The following is an 18,459-nucleotide window of genomic DNA, read 5'->3' as shown; positions in this document are numbered from 1 at the left end:
AGATATCACACACTGTGTGTGTGTGTATATCTGTCTGTCTGTCTGTCTGTCTATCTATCTGTCTATCTAATATATAAAGCTCAAGTGTGTGTATGTAAGTGTGTATGTCCGGGATTGGCATCCGCACCGTCGCAGCTACAGCCACAAAATTTGGCACAGTCACACGTCTGGACCCCGAGAGTGTCCTAGGCTATGTTGTGAGGCGAAATTTTAACCCCGCGCGTTCCAATTCACCAAACAATTTTGCCCATATCTACATAATGGGGAAAAGTGTGTATCAAGCCCCGCCCCTCATCATGATGTCATAATGGTTGCCATGGCGACGCTGATGTCATCATAGGTTGCAAGCCCCGCCGCTCATTATGATGTCATAATGGTTGACTATGGGATGGAGGATGTGTGATGGGTATATGGGCACTGGACTATGGGATGGAGGATATGTATGATGGGTATATCGGCACGGGCCTATGGGATCGTGGATATGTATGATGGGTATATGGGCATGGGACTATGGGATGGAGGATATGTGATGGGTATATGGACACTCGACTATGGGATGGAGGATATGTATGATGGGTATATGGGCACGGGCCTATGGGATCGTGGATATGTATGAGGGGTATATGGCACGGGACTATGGGATGGAGGGTGATTATAATTTGCTATAACTAACCACAGTTAGTTACTATGCCCGGGCAGCGCCAGGCTCTTCAGTTAGTGTGTGTGTGTGTATATATATATATATATATATATATAAATAATATTTTTTTTTTATTTTTTTTATTTTTTTTTACAACTGTCATAATTCCCAAAAAAATTCTGCTATTGTTTTTTGTAGTTTCAATTTAAGTGTTGATTGTGTTAAGAATAACCCAGTAACATGATTCTCCAGGTCAGCATGACAATAGTGATACCAAAGATGCACGTGTATCCTAGATCATCATGTATCATAGATCATCGTGGGTCATGAATAATTTGTAAAAAGAAAAAAAATTGTCACAATTTTCCAAGACACTTTTTTTTAATTTTAATAATCATTATTCCATTCATGGAGCTGTGTGAAGGCTTATCTTTTTGTGTGGCAAACTGGAATTTTTATTGATTCCATTTTTGGATACATAGGATGCTTTGATCACTTTTTATTGCATTTTTTAGGGGAGGATTGACAACAGAAAAATGTCAATTCTGATGTCACAATTTCCTTTTAATTTACTGTATGGGTTAAATAACTATTTTAATATATGGGACTAATGTACTTGGCAATATTGAATGTTTGTTTTTCATGTTTTATTTTAATGGTGGAAAATGGGAGTGATTTGCATTTTCAGGGTTTATTTTATTATTTTAGGGGACTTCAACCTGCGATCACTTGTTCCCTATACTGAAATAAAACTGTTTTCAGTATAGAGCTAAAATTGCTATCTCTCATTACGGCCCTGTAATAATTATCACTGCCTATCAACATGGCAGTAGAGGAGGCTATTTAAGGGTTCCAGGCGCCCAATGCCATGCGTCTGGGTTCAAATTCTTGAACCTGTACTTTGTGGTAGTCTTCTCTGTCTGCCAAGCGACAGCAGATACACCTTTTCTTCAGGTGTTTAGTTTCTGTTATCCCTTCTTCAGTCTTTTTATGGTTACAGGTGTTTTCAGTTACTCATTTGTCTGTCCTATCACCTTTCGGGTGCGGCTTTAATACTTTCCCCATGCTTGTATTTCCTGCTGGTGATAGTCTCCTTTGGATGTCCAGCCATACTATTGTAGTTTAAGCCAGTCAGTAAAAGGGTTTTTTTCTTTGCTATTTATGTTCCTTTCCTTCACCTATCTTCTGTTTCTTTTTAGGAACAAGCTTTTCCTTCTGTAGGTATTTTACTCTTTTTTGCTCTGCCTTCCGGTTCTTTAGGAGTAATGTGAAGCGATAGAAGGCCTTTCAGGCAGTATAGGTCCGAGTTGCCATAGTCTGGTCTGTGGTTAGGGCTATCTCGGCTCACGCCCGAAACTCTAGGGTCAAGACCTTTAGTCTGTACAGGAACTGGCAGGGTCAGTAGTAGTTTTTAGTGTGTTACCTGTTTTCCCTAGTGAGTTGCTACACTATCATAACACCAATGCTTTAACTGTCGCTGTCAAAGATTGATGATAGCATTGGCTCTCAGATGGGGGAGCAAATACCTGGTGACAGATCCCCTTTAAAAGTTCTGCAAGCTTCCGAATGTGAATTTATAATCCTCTCCTTACATAAACAGCTGGTCCCTGTGACTACTACACAGATTACGTGGCAACAAGATGGTACCGTGCCCCTGAACTTTTGGTAGGAGACACACAGTACGGACCCCCGGTGGATGTATGGGCCATTGGCTGTGTCTTTGCTGAGCTTCTTTCTGGAGTTCCACTTTGGCCAGGCAAATCTGATGTGGATCAGCTATATCTGATCAGGAAAAGTTTAGGTAAGCGGCATCCATGAGCAGCTATAGTTATATGTACTGGTCATATGTACACATATATATGTCTGACTTTCCCATTCATGTAGGTGACCTGATCCCTCGGCATCAACAGGTTTTTAGCACAAACCAGTTCTTCAGTGGGGTCAGCATACCGGATCCTGAAAATATGGTAAGTAAATCTATAAAATCAGATAAATTGGAAATAATTACCGAAATTGATTGTGGCCATACACACTAGGCACACTAGGAAAAAAGGCATAATGCTTGGATAGGGTCCCGCCCTGTATATATTAACTTGATCATTTATAATGTGGTCAGGACTCACAGATGGATTGGCTGGTAAATCATTCTGCAGTCTATGTACTGTGGTTCATACAGGCTGTAGCGGCCAAATGGTCCAACATTTTTAATGGAACCATATTACAAAAAAATGCATTGCAGCCAGACATAAATGCACTTAAGAAAATATATAGATTTTTTTTTTTAGAACCATCACCTTATCTTCTAATCGCCCATAGCTGGCTGTAAACTACTCATCTTTCCTTTTAATATTTTAATCTTATGTTGGATCTATAAAACTAAACTGATAGCAGTCAATATTAGGCCATACTAACACTATACAATTTATTTTCTCATTCTAAATGGAGATGCTTCTGATTTAGGAGTTCTTCATTTTTATTTGCAGGAGCCTCTGGAACAGAGATTTCCAAATATCTCCTCTCACGCCTTAAGACTAATGAAGGTAAAAACGACAGATCTCTGATATAGTGAATTATAGGCTTTATCTGTGCAATGAACCAGTGGTTTTAGACATAAGTACAGGCACAAAGATGTGAAAATCAGTCATCTGCATGACTCTGCCCACTATCCAAAAAAAATAAGGATTGCCCTCCTTGTTCCATGTACAGTATATGTGATGGAAGGGAATCTTATCAATGCCTGCAGCCAAGCACTGGCCTCAGGGTTATGTGTTGGTCACTACTGTGGGCTACAGCGGTCACATGCCAACCAGGACTAGCATAGCATAAGTGCTTTAGAATCCAGGCAGTGTAGGACCAGGAGCGATGGAGGATTGGTAAGGTGAGCATTATCAATAAAATTATTTTGAAGCATTCTGTGTGATATAAAAAAAAAATAAAGTCTGCGCGTCTCGTTTAAGCTCATGGCCTATAATGGCCCAAATACTAATGTTTTTCTGGGATAATAGTTGTTGTAAACAATTGTGATCCAGGCAGATGTCGCACTCCCTCCTCACCTGTATCTGCACACACAGGGCTGCCTGCACATGGACCCATCCGAGAGGCTCACGTGTCAGCAGCTTATAGAACACCCCTACTTTGAAAGCATTCGAGAGGAGGCTAATGCTGCAAAAGATCCAGAAAGAGTCAGCAGAAAACAGACCAGACTCCACAGAAAGTATTTCCCTGGGGTATGTATATTATCCTGCATAGCTCTCTAGATTATAAGCTCGTGACCAGACTTTACCTTTTTAATAATTTCCAGATTAAGCTAGATCTGAATAAAAAAAAAAAGTTGGTGCAAGTCGATCTGCTGAACCCAGTTCATCTGTCACTTCACTAATCTGTGGTCACTGGCTGGGAGTCCAGAGAACCGTTTCTTACCTCCCAGCATCCGCAACTCTTATTTTGATTAAGAAACCGGAAAAAAAAAGATGGCTTTCAGTTATAAGCATTAGCTTCCTTTTTGGTTTGCGCTCTCTTCTTTTGCTTAGCCAGTTTGACGCTGATTCACATGTGCGTCACTCTGCAAAGATTATATTGTGCCAGATCTGATGCGGCCAGGTACGAGGCTGGTCTTGAGGTTTCTGTCCGGCAACCACAAATTATGACGCTGCCGATGTATCTGGTTGTGCAAATCCATTTGCCCCAATTCTAACAAAGTTTAATTGTAAATACTTTGCTGAACTTATGAATCTGACCCAGGATCTTCCTTCTCTTCACAGCTCCAGCACCTGCCGCAGCTAACCAACAGTAATCTCTTGCCAGCGTTGGAGAGCAAGAAATACTACAACACCAGAAAGTTCAACTATCGCTTCCCCAACATATAGTCAGGAGAAAGAGACTTGTTAAATATTTATTATTCCTGGAACAAAGCATGAGGAACTTGTGGGGGAGAATCTGATGCGGCACGTATTCCGGTAACCAGCGGGCATGGCCTCTCACTTATTCATAGAATCCGGCCGTTAAAATGCTAATAAACTGCACATTGGCAGAGTGTGTTCTGCAGCAGAGCGCACGGCTGATCGTATCTCACAATTTCAGGCAGTGAACTGATTGTATTCAGTGCTACTGCATAGTGTATTACTTATAGCATCATACACCAATAGGAAATCAAGCACTTGGCAGCTATGTCTTCTGTCCTTGCAGGGTGAGGTCTATAAGCAGTGAACCAATTTTCCTGCATTCTAAGTGGGTCAAATGTACTATTCCCACAGCCAAGGGCACAATTTATCAGCCATGATGCCTTAATATGTGCCTGAGCGCAAGGAGACCATCTATTAATGGATATACATGTATTGTGTTTAACACTGCTTCGGATGGGTGAATATTCATATTGATTGTACACGGCTGTGTAAGAATAATGATGTCCCAGGCTGCCATGCATCATATGGGATCACTCTGCTTATTAGGTCGGTTTAATACATCCAACATTTAAGGTCCGAGTAAATGTGCGTTTTGACGCGCCATGGGTCTCCTGACTCGAACGCAACATCATATTCCTATGGGCCTGTAAAGTTCAAGTCAGGAGACCCATGACGGTCAGTGCTTGGACCGTGCGTGTAAGGCATGTGAAACAGGAAAATTTGGGGGCCAGTTGGGGTGCTGTGAACTCTGGATCTCCCCGGTACGTGTCACATCCCTGGCAATAGTAAAAATGCTGCAGACTTTTACAAAAAGTAATCTCTAATTATTAAATATCAATTTCATAGTAGTGATCACTTTCTGTTTTACAGTGAAATGATTATTCATTGAACACCCTTAAGCTGTGTCATCACTTCTTGATCGGTGGGGCTCCCACCTCTGCATCTGTGTATAGGAATGCAGTGAGGCACCTTTCATATAAATGGGGGTTAGCTGCTATTCTCCTCACAACTGGCAGACCTGGGATTCTGCTGGAGAAACAAGGCCGCTCCAAACCTTTTTTTTTTCTTCTCTGGATTGCTTATGGTACCAGTGTTTGGACCCCACTGATCACAAAGTGAGGACATCGCCTTGCAAGATGAGAATACCCGTTTAACTAGTGGAAAGGTAAACTTACATATATGGAATGGACAAGGCAACTGTTAGGTGGATTCATAACTGGCTTAGTGATCGGACCCAAAGAGTGGTCGTAAATGGCTGCACATCCAGTTGGCAGAATGTCTCAAGTGGTGTACCACAGGGTTCTGCCTAGGCCCTGTATTGTCCAACATCTTTATCAACGATTTAGATGAAGGAATTGAGGGTACACTGATTAAATTTGCTGATGACACAAACCTAGGAGGGATAGCTAACACTAGAGAAGAGAGAGAGAGGATTCAAAAAGATATAAACTGGAGCAGTGGGCAGTAACGAACAGAATGTTTTTTTTTTGTTTTTTTTAAATCTTTAGAAAAAATGTATAAATAAACAACCTGTGCACAGCTTCCAGAAACAAAACTTTCCAGAGCATAAAGTTACAGACATTTCAATGTTTAACTGCAAAGCGCAGATATACAGGTTAACAAAATATTAACGTAAGCGTAATAAAGAAACAAGGCAGGCAAGTATATTTCCAGTGCTGTTGATCCTGAAGGATCATGTATAGGTGAACATGACAGTGACAGGTGAACTCTAAGTAAAAATAAAAAAAAAAAAACCTGTAAAGGAATTGAGAAATGCCATATGGTAAAATTACATTGTTAGGGATATTAAATTGAGTATCAGGCTCAACCACGTCTACACAAACTGCAGGGATTGATCTAATAATTTCAATTCTCCGATTTTACAATATCAAAGTATTTCTTCCAAGGGAGCCATAATCTTTAGAATTTTTCATGAGATCTAGTCTCCCAGCTGGATAATTCCTCCAGTTGGTATAGGTCATGGACCTTATTATGCCGTTCTCCTATCGTAGGAGGAATTTGAGATTTCCAATGTGAGGAAATCAGTTGTTTCGCAGCAGCTTCCAGGTAACAGAATGGTTTTTAACAGGGACAAATGCAAAGCACTACATCTGGGCAATAAAAATGAAAAAAAGCATTTACAGAATGAGAGGAATATGGCTAAGTAACAGCACATGAGTCAACAGTGGGATGCAGCAGCAAAAAAGGCAAATGTAATTCTAGGATGTATTAACAGAAGCATACAGTCTAGATCATGTGAAGTCATTATTGCTCTCTACTCCTCTTTGGTCAGACCTCATCTGGAATACTGTGTCCAGTTTTGGGCACCACATTTTAAAAAAGACATCAACCAACTGGAGCAAGTTCAAAGAAGAGCGACCAGAATGGTGACAGGTCTGCAAACCATGTCTTATGAGGAACGGTTACAGGATTTGAGAATGTTTTAGCTTGCAAAAAAGAAGACTGAGAGGAGACTTAATAGCTGTCTACAAATATCTCAGGGGCTGTCACATTGTAGAAGGATCATCTTTATTCTCATTTGCACAAGGAAAAACTAGAAGCAATGGGAGGAGACACAGGTTAGATATTAGAAAAAACTTTTTAACAGGGTGATCAATGAGTGGAACAGGCTGCCACGAGAGGTGGTAAGTTCTCCTCCAATGGAAGTCTTCAAACAGAGGCTGGACAGACATCTGTCTGGGATGATTTAGTGCATCCAGCTTTGAGCAGGAGGTTGGACCAGATGACCCAGGAGGACCCTTCCAATTCTATGTATGACCATGTACATTTCTATATATCTGTGAATATTTTTATCCAATGCTCCTTTACATGGGGCAATAAATTTAACAAACATCTAAATAGCAAATCTGTCCAATAGAGGATGCAGTGTTGATTTTTTTTTTTTTTTTTTGGACAGTCCTTTACTGATCTGTCATTTACGGCAATGGTGCTCACCCTGTGACCAAGATGGTGACTGTGGGGTTAAAACAGCCGTACTGAGCATGAGATTACCCGTGCAGATAAAACCTAACGAACATTTCTGATCCCCCAGCTTTCTGAAAATCCGCTTTAATCTGCCATGATCTGACCTTCACTTGTCGGCATTATGTTATCCAGAGGCGATTTTTATCATTCATTAAACCGCTGTTGGGATTACATCTGACCATTGTACAAAAGCATAGAGCAAATTATGGATGCACATAGGGTTGTATAGTATTTTTTGTTTTAGAGTTATGTATATTACCAGAATAATGACGATGGTCCACACATTAGGGACATGAGATATACATATATGTAAATGTGAACGCTGTATACACAAACCTGATATATTTTTACTTGGACGATTGTGTTAATAAACTGTACTTGATCCATACAGCACCTGGCATACATATTTTCTATCAAACGAACTTGTTGGGTTCCCCTGTAGGTTACAGCTGACCACTGGGCTCACCCACTGATCAGCCTAGTCTTAGAGGACCTTTCAAGCACCCAAGACAGAAAATCCCTTTAAAGAACTTTTCAGCTTTCTAATTGATATTTGTATGAAACAAGCAAAAAAAAAAAAAAGTAATGATCACTGTGACAATTTCCTGCTAACATTTCTTTGATCGCTGATCTCTGCCTATCCAACTTGTGCGATCTTCGCTGTAACAATTGCTGAGAAACCGCTCAAGATCTGTAATGATGGGCAGAGGCCTCCCAGGCCCAATGTTACGATCTTTTCAGTTATCATGTCGTCTTCTTGTAAAGAACATGAACATCTTAGGATTTCTTACATTTATGCTATATTAGGATCTGTTTACGCTTTATTTTTACACATTCGACTGTATGTTGGAAAAGCTTCGCAATGCACACACCGTATGCCTCCATGGACCAAATGTACACTCGGCCGGCATATTCCTAGGACAGTCCATGCTGCTACACTTTACGATGTAGATGGCCACAGTAAATGTTTATGCACAATAGGAAGCAGCAGACCATACTCCCCTTTTACAGTGGTATACATGAGGAAATACCGAAAATTAAGTGTGAACACAACCTTATAATGGAACTGTCCTAAGTGATATGCCATAACAATTAAGACACTTTCACCAAATTTATGCTTCCTAATCTGAGGGCAGCATGAAATAGGGGCAGAGATTCCAATGCCGAGTCACTTAAGGCTTATTCCCACTTGCGGTAAAATCAGATGAGTGCAATCCGATTAAAAAAAAATCGGATTGCCTTTGCCCCAATGTTTCTCTATGGTGCAGATCACATCTGCAATTATTTTCTCATTCCAATCTGGCATGCCAAAATTATCACAACATGCTGCGATTGCACCCAAGAATCGGATCACACGCACCAATATAAGTCTATGGGTGCGTGTGAATCATTGCCCTGCACTCAGTTAACACCTGAGTACACTGCATTCCCACCAGCAGCAGAGGAGATGGAGAAGTTACTTTCTCTGTCTCCTCCGCAGCTGTACTCCAATTCTCTCATGCAAGAGGATCAGAGCACTGACACCTGGCTCCCGCTCGCAGCAGCCGGGTGGAATTGGAATATCACATCCGATGCTCTTGCATGAGAGAATCATCGGATGCCATATGCTAATAGGACCCCGGCCTTACTGGGCTATTCGCTGTAGATTTTTCTGCTGCAGCTCTACTCTGTTAACTGATCTGTCTAACCCTGCCCGCTTCTCTACAAAGTGCGGAAGCAGAAACCTGCCAATCAGTGGTGGGAGAGAGGGGATATCTGGCCCTCATGAATATTGTGGACTGAGAATCTTATCAATGAGAAGAATAGCAGAGCTGCAGCAGATAAACCAGTGTTTTGATAAAACTACAGCGAGAAGCCCAGTAAGTAACCCAGTGCTAGAATTTTTTATATTTGCTGCAACTGTTTTGGGGGAGGTGTGAACATGATTCAGATGTCTGTGTTCCATGTACGTGTTGTACCTGGTTTTTTTTGGTTCTGTTTTTTTTTTTTTTTTAATAGATACAACATGTACCCATTATAATATATGCCGCTGTTCACATGCCTGTTTATCACGGACCGTAGGTACATGTAAAACACATGGATGAAATGTGCCAATACCTATATCTATGGGTCCTTGAAAAACACGTACAGCACAGAGGGCATCTGTTTTTAACATTGCAAAATATAGGAGAAGCTTGGTAATTTCTTTAAAAAACACAAATGGTAAAAACAGATACAATGATACCATTTTTTTCACCTACATGTTTAAACAATGACATATGAATGAGATCTTAGGTTGTGTTGTAGGTCGCCACACAGTAGGAGGACCGTGAGAAGCATTTGTTTTTATTCAATCATGACATGCATTGTGTTTGTTTATAGAGTTCTGTTAGACATCCCGTACAGCTCTTACTGATTATATGTGAATAATAGACATATTAATTGGAAGGGGGGCAAACAAACTGGAATACCTCTTTAATCTATGTGTCTGCCTGTCCTGGAGAGGAGAATAATAAGAACAAGACTCTGTAGGAAGCCTAAAATTGACCCTATATACAATGCAAATAAAACGTAGGGGAATTAATAACATTTGCTCAACTTATCAAATATTACAGTGCAGCTCTTATCCCTGATAGCTTTTGAAAGTGTACAATAAAAAAAAAAAAAAATCTCCCCTCAGCAAAGTCCTAAGCACAAGAGTTGAATTCACTGACAATGGAAAAAAAGCAAAAAAAAACAAAAAAAAACGAAAATTCTTACATCAGATCCACTTTGATGTGCAGTAACGCATTGGATTTCTGTAGGCGCTCTACCGTCAGGTCTCTTTGCTTGATCGCTGGCAAATCGCACAGATACAAATACTGCAAACTCCTGTAAATCACAGAGATAATGGTAATTCAATGAATACACATAGAAATAATACCCCCACCCTTGTTATCTCAACTCAATAACATTATCCATATTTTTAGTTTGACTATTAAAGGCGTAGTCAGGATGAGAAAAAAATAAAAACGTTGCGGCTGTTTTCCAAAGTAAGTGAAAAATTCCCATGCGAAAGACTATGAATCATCTTACTCTATACGTAGATTACAGTGAGATTTCAACGTGCAATACAATCTAAAGGACATTATAGATCCTCCTGCCAGCCATACTAGTAACCCACCTCAAGGAGTGGAGCGATATGACACCTCTGTCGCTCACGTTGCCGCAGGTGATGATCTCCAGTCTTTGCAGGCTCTTCTGTAGGTTCTCGATCTTACTTATTCTCTCCAGACAAGCGTCCTCGATGTATATACACTTAGATAGTTTTACCTCCTCAAGATGCTCCAGACCTTCTGGAAGGAACAATTATAAAGGTTCTGACATCAAGATACACCATTTTTAGGTCAGTTGATAATACGTTTTTTTTCCTGGGGTCCTCGGTACAGATTTATGAAAACAAAAAAGTTGAGCTAAACTTTAATGTGGTCATAAGTTTGCAGACAAGAGCTCAGGGGAAATGCGCATATTAATGACTTTAATGAGCGGTACCATGTGACCGCTGAACACAGGCATCGGAGACCGTGGGAGAAGCAGGGGCTGCAGAGACCACGCCAGGAGGGGGTAAGTATGATCTGACACCCACGCTCCCCCCCGACCCCTTGGCGTATATGACTCGAGTATAAGCCGAGAGAGGGACTTTCAGCCCAAAAAAATGGGCTGAAAATCTCAGCTTATACTCGAGTATATACGGTATTTAGTCAGCCACCAATTATGTAAGTTATCCCACTTAAAAGATGAGAGAGGCCTGTAATTGACATTATAGGTAGACCACAACTATGAGAGCCAAAATGAGAAAACAAATCCAGAAAATCACCTTGTCTGATTTGACAAGATTTATTTTGCAAATTTTGGTGAAAAATAAGTATTTGGTCACCTAAAAACATGCAAGATTTCTGTCTCTCACAGACCTGTAACTTCTTTAAGAGGCTCCTCTGTCCTCCACTCATTACCTGTAGTAATGGTACCTGTTTGTACTTGTTATCGGTATAAAGGACACCTGTCCACCACCTCAAACAGTCACACTCCAAACTCCACCATGGTGAAGACCAAAGTACTGTTGAAGGACATGAGAATCAAAATTGTAGCCCTGCACTAGGCTGGGAAGACTGAATCTGCAATAGGCAAGCAGCTTGGTGAGATGAAATAAACTGTGAGGGCAATAATAAGAAAATGGAAGACATACTAGACCACTGATAATCTCCCTCCATCTGGAGCTCCACGCATGATCTCACCCTGGGGGGTCAAAATGATCACAAGAGGGGTGAGCAAAAATCCCAGAACCACACGGGGGGGGGGGGGAATCTAGTGAATGACCTGCATAGAGCTGGGACCACCGTAACAAAGGCTACCATCAGTAACACACTACGCCGCCAGGGACTGCAATGCCAGACGTGTCCCCCTGCTTAAGCCAATACATCTGTGGACCTGTCTGAAGTTTGTTAGAGAGCATTTGGATTATCCAGAAGAGTATTTGGAAAATGTCATATTGTCTGAAGAAACCAAAGTAGAACTGTTTGGTAGAAAAACAAAGCTAGTGTTTGGAGGAGACAGAATGCGGAGTTGCATCCATAGAGCACAATACCTACTGTGAAGCATGGGTGTGTTTCTCTGCAAAGGGACCAGGATGACTGAGCCGTGTACATGAAAGAATGAATGGGGCCATGTATCATGAGATTTTGAATGCAAACCTTCCATCAGCAAGGGCACTGAAGATGAAACATGGATGGGTCTTTCAGCATGATAAAGATCCCAAGCACACCGCCAGGGCAACGAAGGAGTGGCTTTGTAAGAAGCATATGAAGGTCCTGGAGTGGCCTAGCCAGTCTTCAGATCTCGGCCCCATAGAAAACCTTTGGAGGGATTTGAAAATCAGTGTTGCCCAGTGACAGGCCCAAAACATCACTGCTCTAGAGGAGATCTGCATGGAGGAATGGGCCAACATACCACCAACAGTGTGTGCCAACCTTATGAAGACTTATAGAAAACGTTTGACCTCTGTCTTTGCCAACAAAGGATATACAACAAAATATTGATATGAACTTTTATTGATGACAAAATACTTCTTTTCCATCATAATTTGCAAAATAAATCTTGCCAAATTAGACAAGGTGATTTTCTGAATTTTTCTCATTTTGACACTCATAGTTGTGGTCTACCTATGATGTCAATTACAGGCCTCTCTCATCTTTTTAAGTGGGAGAACTTGCACAATTGGTGGCTGACTAAATACTTTTTTTTCCCCAGTGCAGATGAAAATCAGTCATTTTTTTTGGCATATGAGACGTCATAACAAGAATGCATTTAAAGAAAATTAAAATAAAAAGTCACCCAAGGTGTCCAAAGTCTTCACCACTTCTCTGCTTTGACTAGTTTACCCCATAAACATGGTGTGGACAGAAGGTGGTGTCATTATACATATACAGTATTCTGCTTTTATGACCGGGTGACAAAACAGTTCTCCATAGCTAAAAGAATGGCTGCCAATAGGGTCAACTTACAACACTGATTGCAACGGAAGTTCAGCTCAGTGTCATGAAGTGTTCTAATTTACTGAGCTAATGACTTTTGGGTTTTCATTGGCTGTAAGCCATAATCATGCACATTAACAGAAATAAACACATGAAATAGATCACTCTGTAATGACTCTATATAATAGGAGTTTCACTTTTTGTATTGAAGAACTGAAATAAATTTAACTTTTTGATGATATTCTAATTTTACGATAAGCACCTCTATATATCTTTAGCACAATCTGGCCATGTTTGGTTATTTGTACAAATAATTACACCCATGTCCTCACCTAAGTAGTCAAACCCCCTGTACATGATGCAGGAGTCAGTGGCATCGATGCCCTGAATCTTGTATTTCCCCAGGGGTCCGGTTGGGAGTCCATTATAATCCTGCTGCCACTTCTCAAATCCCTTATAACGTACTTTAGCGCCACAGCGTAAAAGCCACTCCGATGCCGCACGGTCAGGTCCGGCTTCCTTTATACGCTCATAATCAACCCTGATTAGAAAAAATTGTAACAGTCACTGACACGGCTTCAGGGTGATGTACCCAAGGATAACGATTATATTGCATCCTAGCTAAAGAGTAAGGGTATATATGTACATGGGGTGCTGGGGGGGATGCAGAGGATACGGACAGAAAGACCACTGCGGCTCCGAGTATTTTGGCGTGCGCGGAGATTTAGCTTTAGTCCTCTCAGCTGCATGATTTGAGACTACTAGACAGCTTAAATACATGTGTGGAATGCCTGTTTGTTAGGGAATTCCCACATGTATTCAGCCTGTCTACACGTCGCAAATCATGCAGCTGAGATGACTAAAGCTAAATCTCAGACCACGCCCAAATACTCGGAAGACACCCGAGCATGCCTGGGAAAACCTGAGCAACGAGTATACTCGCTCATCACTAGTAAATAACACTTCATCATTGTACACAGATGTTCTGCAACACTTTTATAGATTATTTTCCATATCCTCACTTTTTCCATCTTGCTGTCGGCAGATTCATTTTTGATTACCTTCAGGCTAAGGTTCGGCTAAAGTGCCCATAAACTATGTAGTAAAGCCAGGTAGGACTGGGTTAAATCCTAGCACTGCAGGTCTTTATTAGATATACCTGGCTAGCTTTGACTAAGAACCAGGAAATGGGTTCACCTTGTGTGAGTCTGCTGAATGCTGAGCAGAGTAGAGTGTGTTGAAACTGGTGATTGACTAGCCAAAATGTGAGCTGTAGCTAAGGCTTGTTTCACATTTCAGTTTTTTGGCGTCCGCCAAAGTGTGAAAAAAACGGATCCGCTTCCGTTTTGCCACAAACGGATGCTACCAGATCCCTTTTTTGGACAGATCCACTTTAGCCACTAATGCAAGTCTCTGGGAAAAAAAACGGATCCGCCAAAAAAAAAATGGCGGATCCATTTTTTTTGCAAAACGGCGGATTTTGACGGACGTAAAAAAAACGGAAGTGTGATCCACCTCTTAGAGAGAGACAAGCCAGAATATTTCTCTGAATGGAGACTGCAGGGTGCAGGGGTCGGCTAGGAAAGCTGAGCAGTCTGTACGTTAGGCTGCAGAGTAACCTGTGGAAGCTGTAGTTTGTTCAGTGTGAACTATGCCCAAAGTTGAATACTTATGTTTGTCGGGAAGCTGCTAGAGCTCAAGACTGGTGGGACGTGACTCTTCTGTGTATAAAGTTTGCTCTGGGAGAGAGAGCTGTAATCTGTTTGGTGAGCCCACACTGACATATGTGCCATTTAATTGCTATAACTTTGAGGAAGAAGAGGCTGTTTTTGGTTTTGAATCCCTTGGAGTTTTATGAAAACAATAAAACTGCGCATGCTTGGACCAAACAACATTGCCTGTGTGAACGCTACCTAATGCCTACCTGAGAGAGTGAATCCCTAGAATTAGCAGAACTGCAGAATTTGGGTGGGATTGGTACATTTAGGGTATCCTGGCTATCCAGTGAGGTCAAAGGAAAGATGGATTGAGCATGTTGGATTGTAATATGATTCATTATTCCTTACAGGAGTTAGTCTACCACCAGAGGTGTCTGGCAGCAGTTTCTCCCCACCGAGAAAAAAATGGACACCTGTCTAAAGCCCCCATACATATTATACTGTCAGGTGAACACGCCGATATTGATGGTTTCATCTTACAGTTTAATATCTACGGGGGCGACGGACGATTGATTTTTGAGGGAGTTAGAATCAATCATTGCTGTTTCCAGACGAGCATATGAAGACAAGGTTTGGTCACCTCTGCAAATCGCAGGCATGACTGACTCATATTGGACGAGTGCTGTTTACTTGCACTATACTGGTCCTTACATCGGACCTTAGTGCATGCTGCAATTATTTTCTCAAGTACAGTCGGACCAAGACGAAGTCTGCATGAGCTCTGAGGTGCAGGCCACCTAGATGCTCCTGAGGATTAGGTGCAGGCCGCTCCCGCGATACACGCCCATAGATAATCCTCTATATTTCTAATTACCAGGTGTGCTCTCAGCTGTAACGGTGTTTATCTGCTGTTGCTCTGTATCCCGGATTAAATTTAGTGATTATAGAGGTAGTCTGAATAAGCCTCAGATTTGATTACCTGTGCGCTCCAGATAAGAGGGCCCCTGGTGTCTTATTGCGCTGAAGACACAGACCGGGTACAGCTGTCTCCAGAGCTGAGTGACTCCAGATAAAAGATAGCAGGTGTGACCTATGCCTGAGCCGCTGCCGCAATCCTTGTATTATATCCGGCTGCGCGCTCCATATCGGGCCTGGAGGACGAGTGGTTACTGAGGCTTTATCACATCACTCATCTAGGCCCTGTGTATATTACAGGAATGCCTAGCTGCCATCTGCCTCCATGCATCAGCGGGACCAAACAAACACGTTGAATGCTTCCTGCCCCTAACTATTCCATCTTGTCAGGATTTTCTTGCTATTCAGATTACAATAGGAATATGATAGATTGGGACATTTCTGAAACAATGAAAAGCACACACTGGAGTAAATTTAAAGACCTATTCTGGGCAAAGCGGACACCTTGTGTAATTTCTGGTGCAGGCTGGAGTAGGACACCGGGAATTTGTCTTTTAACGAAAGAGAAAACACCTGTGTTGTGCTCCTGAAGCAGCAGATAATGCATTACATTTACTAGAAGTCATAATTACAGGGATGTATAGGGATCCTATTTTCAGGAGCACACCACTCCCCCAACTTTTTGCTTGCTAAAGGGCAGTGTGCTCCTGATGACTGACAGTTTGGGTCAGCAGTACGGCTAAGCCACTGGACCGACTTGTGCGCCATCTCCAATGCTGGTAGCAGAGGTAGATTTGACTCTGCAACATCAGAGGAGCACAAGGGCACTGAGGCTAAAAAGATCAAGCCATCCGGAAGGTTCAGAGCAGCTGGTGCACGCTCCTTGACTAGAAGACTGGACACTTTTGAAAGGTTGCAGAGGTGGCCAATAGCATAGGCAACAAGCTATAAACCATGGAATTAAAGAATCCCTCCGTAGGAGGATGGAAAGTATTTTTAGTAAGTAAATATCAAAGTTCTTTGTTTTCACATTTGCAAATGTACCCACTTAAGAGGAGACAACCACTTTAAATGCAGAAAAGCTAATGCTAATAACATGGTGGTGTATACAGGGCTTAAATGATAGACACCAGGACCACTTGGGTCTGTTGTGCACCATTGTGTCCATCATACACCGACTGCCACTGTGCTGTGTCTTCTACTATGAACAGAAACCATAAAGTAGATGTGAACAGAGCCAGAATATTCGACTTTAGCTGTGACTTATAGCTTTTATCCCCCCCAACTACTAATATGTAAAGGTATCTCTCCTGACTCTCCTTACACATGCATGCTCACTTCAGCTAAGTGTGCATATGTTTTCAATAGAGTCCAATAAGGGCTGCCAGACACTTCTGTTAGCGTCTTATCTCCTATGGATACAAATTACAAATTTGATTGGGTGTTGGAATTCAACAGCGATGAGTAAAAAAGAAAATCCCATACACATAAGGTTGCCGTTTCGTCCTGCTCAAATCTGCAAGTTCTGCGGATATTAAAAAGATTGTAACAAGTTTTCCCCTATTGATAAGCCACTACTTATTGAATGCTGGGGGTCTGACTGCTGGGACCTGCACTGATCCTGAAAATGTGGCTGTGCATAGGTCGCGCAGGTACACCTCTGCTCCATTCACTCTCTATGAGACTGTCGAGTACAGTGCTCACCTTGATGAGGTCTCAGCGATCAATAAGTTATTCTCTATCCTATCAATAGGGAATAACGTATTGTCTTGGTACAACCCCTCTAATTTAAGGTCTATGGGGGCATTTAGGCTAGACCTGACAACCACTCAAGACCCCCTTTAATCTGAGAATGCAGGAAATATCCCACCTACTGGTGGTGTGAAACCTCCTGGCACCTGATTATATACCATAAATGTCTAAAATGGTAGCACCCCACCACTAAAATATACAGTATCCTGTGAATATGTGATAAGTTGTGATTCTTGTAAATGGTGGAGAACATTGCCTACCTGTTAAATACAGCATTCAGCCATCCCCAGAAGTATCTGCACCCGGACGGAGAAGGTATCCGCTTCTTATTACGGAGAGATGGACGCACAATCTGAAGGAACATCTTAGTGCTTATCCTGGAACAGACAAAATATGATAGGAGTCAGATGTTCTAGGGCAACAGCGTTTGGTTCTCCAGCTTACAAAACTGCAACCCCCAACATATTCTACCAGAGAGAGAAGGCTCAGAGCTGTAGATGACAATCAATGTGTGATCGATGGGGGTTACACCACCAGGACCCCATCGCTCAGCAGAATAAAGGAGCCATGATGCTCACCTGGACTCTGTCCACCATTGAGACCACGATGGATTAGGAGAACAGGGGTCCTGTGGTCACGACGGACAGAGACCAGTGCGGCACGCCATCACCATCAGTCCTATAAACATTGGTTGTAGCAGGGTTCCCCAACTCCAGTCCTCAAGGCCCACCAACAGATCATGTTTTCAGGATTTCCTTGTATTGTACAGGTGATGCAATTATCACCTGGGCAATACTAAGGAAATCCTGCAAACATGACCTGTTGGTGGGCCTTGAGGACTGGAGTTGGGGAACTCTGGGTTGTAGGACCCCTAGTGGTCATATATTAAATCCAGGAAAACATCTTTAATCAATGTATAATGTACTTATAAAACTTTGTCTTTCAATTTCTAACCACCAAGATCATGACTTGCTGTCACTGAATGGAAACATCCAGAGGTTAAAAATCCATCTTGATCCTGTTGCTCAGAGCTGAGGGTTTGTATCAGTGCGATGTAGTAAAAGCACAAATCTCCACAGAACTACAGCTCTTGGCAAGCAGAGATCTTGATATTGCAA

The 18,459-nt window shown here is 41.9% G+C and overlaps 2 protein-coding genes across 5 annotated transcripts in view; one reads left to right on the top strand and one right to left on the bottom strand.

Moving 5' to 3' along the window:
* CDKL1 (cyclin dependent kinase like 1) overlaps positions 1-7,918 on the top strand; it is an 86,890-nt gene extending 78,972 nt beyond the window's left edge. Inside the window, exons 6-10 of the mRNA XM_073577723.1 lie at positions 2,241-2,441; positions 2,525-2,607; positions 3,124-3,180; positions 3,712-3,867; positions 4,402-7,918. Of these exons, the coding sequence (XP_073433824.1) occupies positions 2,241-2,441; positions 2,525-2,607; positions 3,124-3,180; positions 3,712-3,867; positions 4,402-4,506 (602 nt within the window). The 3' untranslated portion in view covers positions 4,507-7,918. The remainder of the gene's footprint in view (positions 1-2,240; positions 2,442-2,524; positions 2,608-3,123; positions 3,181-3,711; positions 3,868-4,401) is intronic.
* Positions 1-18,459, bottom strand: part of DMAC2L (distal membrane arm assembly component 2 like) — an 88,287-nt gene that overhangs the window by 43,567 nt on the left and 26,261 nt on the right. For 2 of the 4 annotated variants that reach the window (XM_073577727.1, XM_073577725.1), the window contains exons 2-5: positions 17,602-17,718; positions 13,349-13,557; positions 10,670-10,841; positions 10,267-10,377 (exon numbers count right to left, since the gene is read on the bottom strand). In XM_073577727.1, the coding sequence (XP_073433828.1) occupies positions 10,267-10,377; positions 10,670-10,841; positions 13,349-13,557; positions 17,602-17,705 (596 nt within the window). In that variant the 5' untranslated portion in view covers positions 17,706-17,718. Of the gene's footprint in view, positions 1-10,266; positions 10,378-10,669; positions 10,842-13,348; positions 13,558-17,601; positions 17,719-17,919; positions 17,940-18,459 lie in introns of those variants that run through there. The other 2 variants (XM_073577728.1, XM_073577726.1) reach the window with 2 other exon arrangements.

Source organism: Dendrobates tinctorius, unplaced genomic scaffold (genome assembly GCF_039654945.1).
Source record: "Dendrobates tinctorius isolate UK_male_01 unplaced genomic scaffold, ASM3965494v1 ptg000057l, whole genome shotgun sequence".
Classification (NCBI taxonomy): domain Eukaryota; kingdom Metazoa; phylum Chordata; class Amphibia; order Anura; family Dendrobatidae; genus Dendrobates; species Dendrobates tinctorius.
The sequence above is the reverse complement of the archived record's forward strand: the minus strand, read 5'-3'. Positions and strand labels throughout refer to the sequence as shown.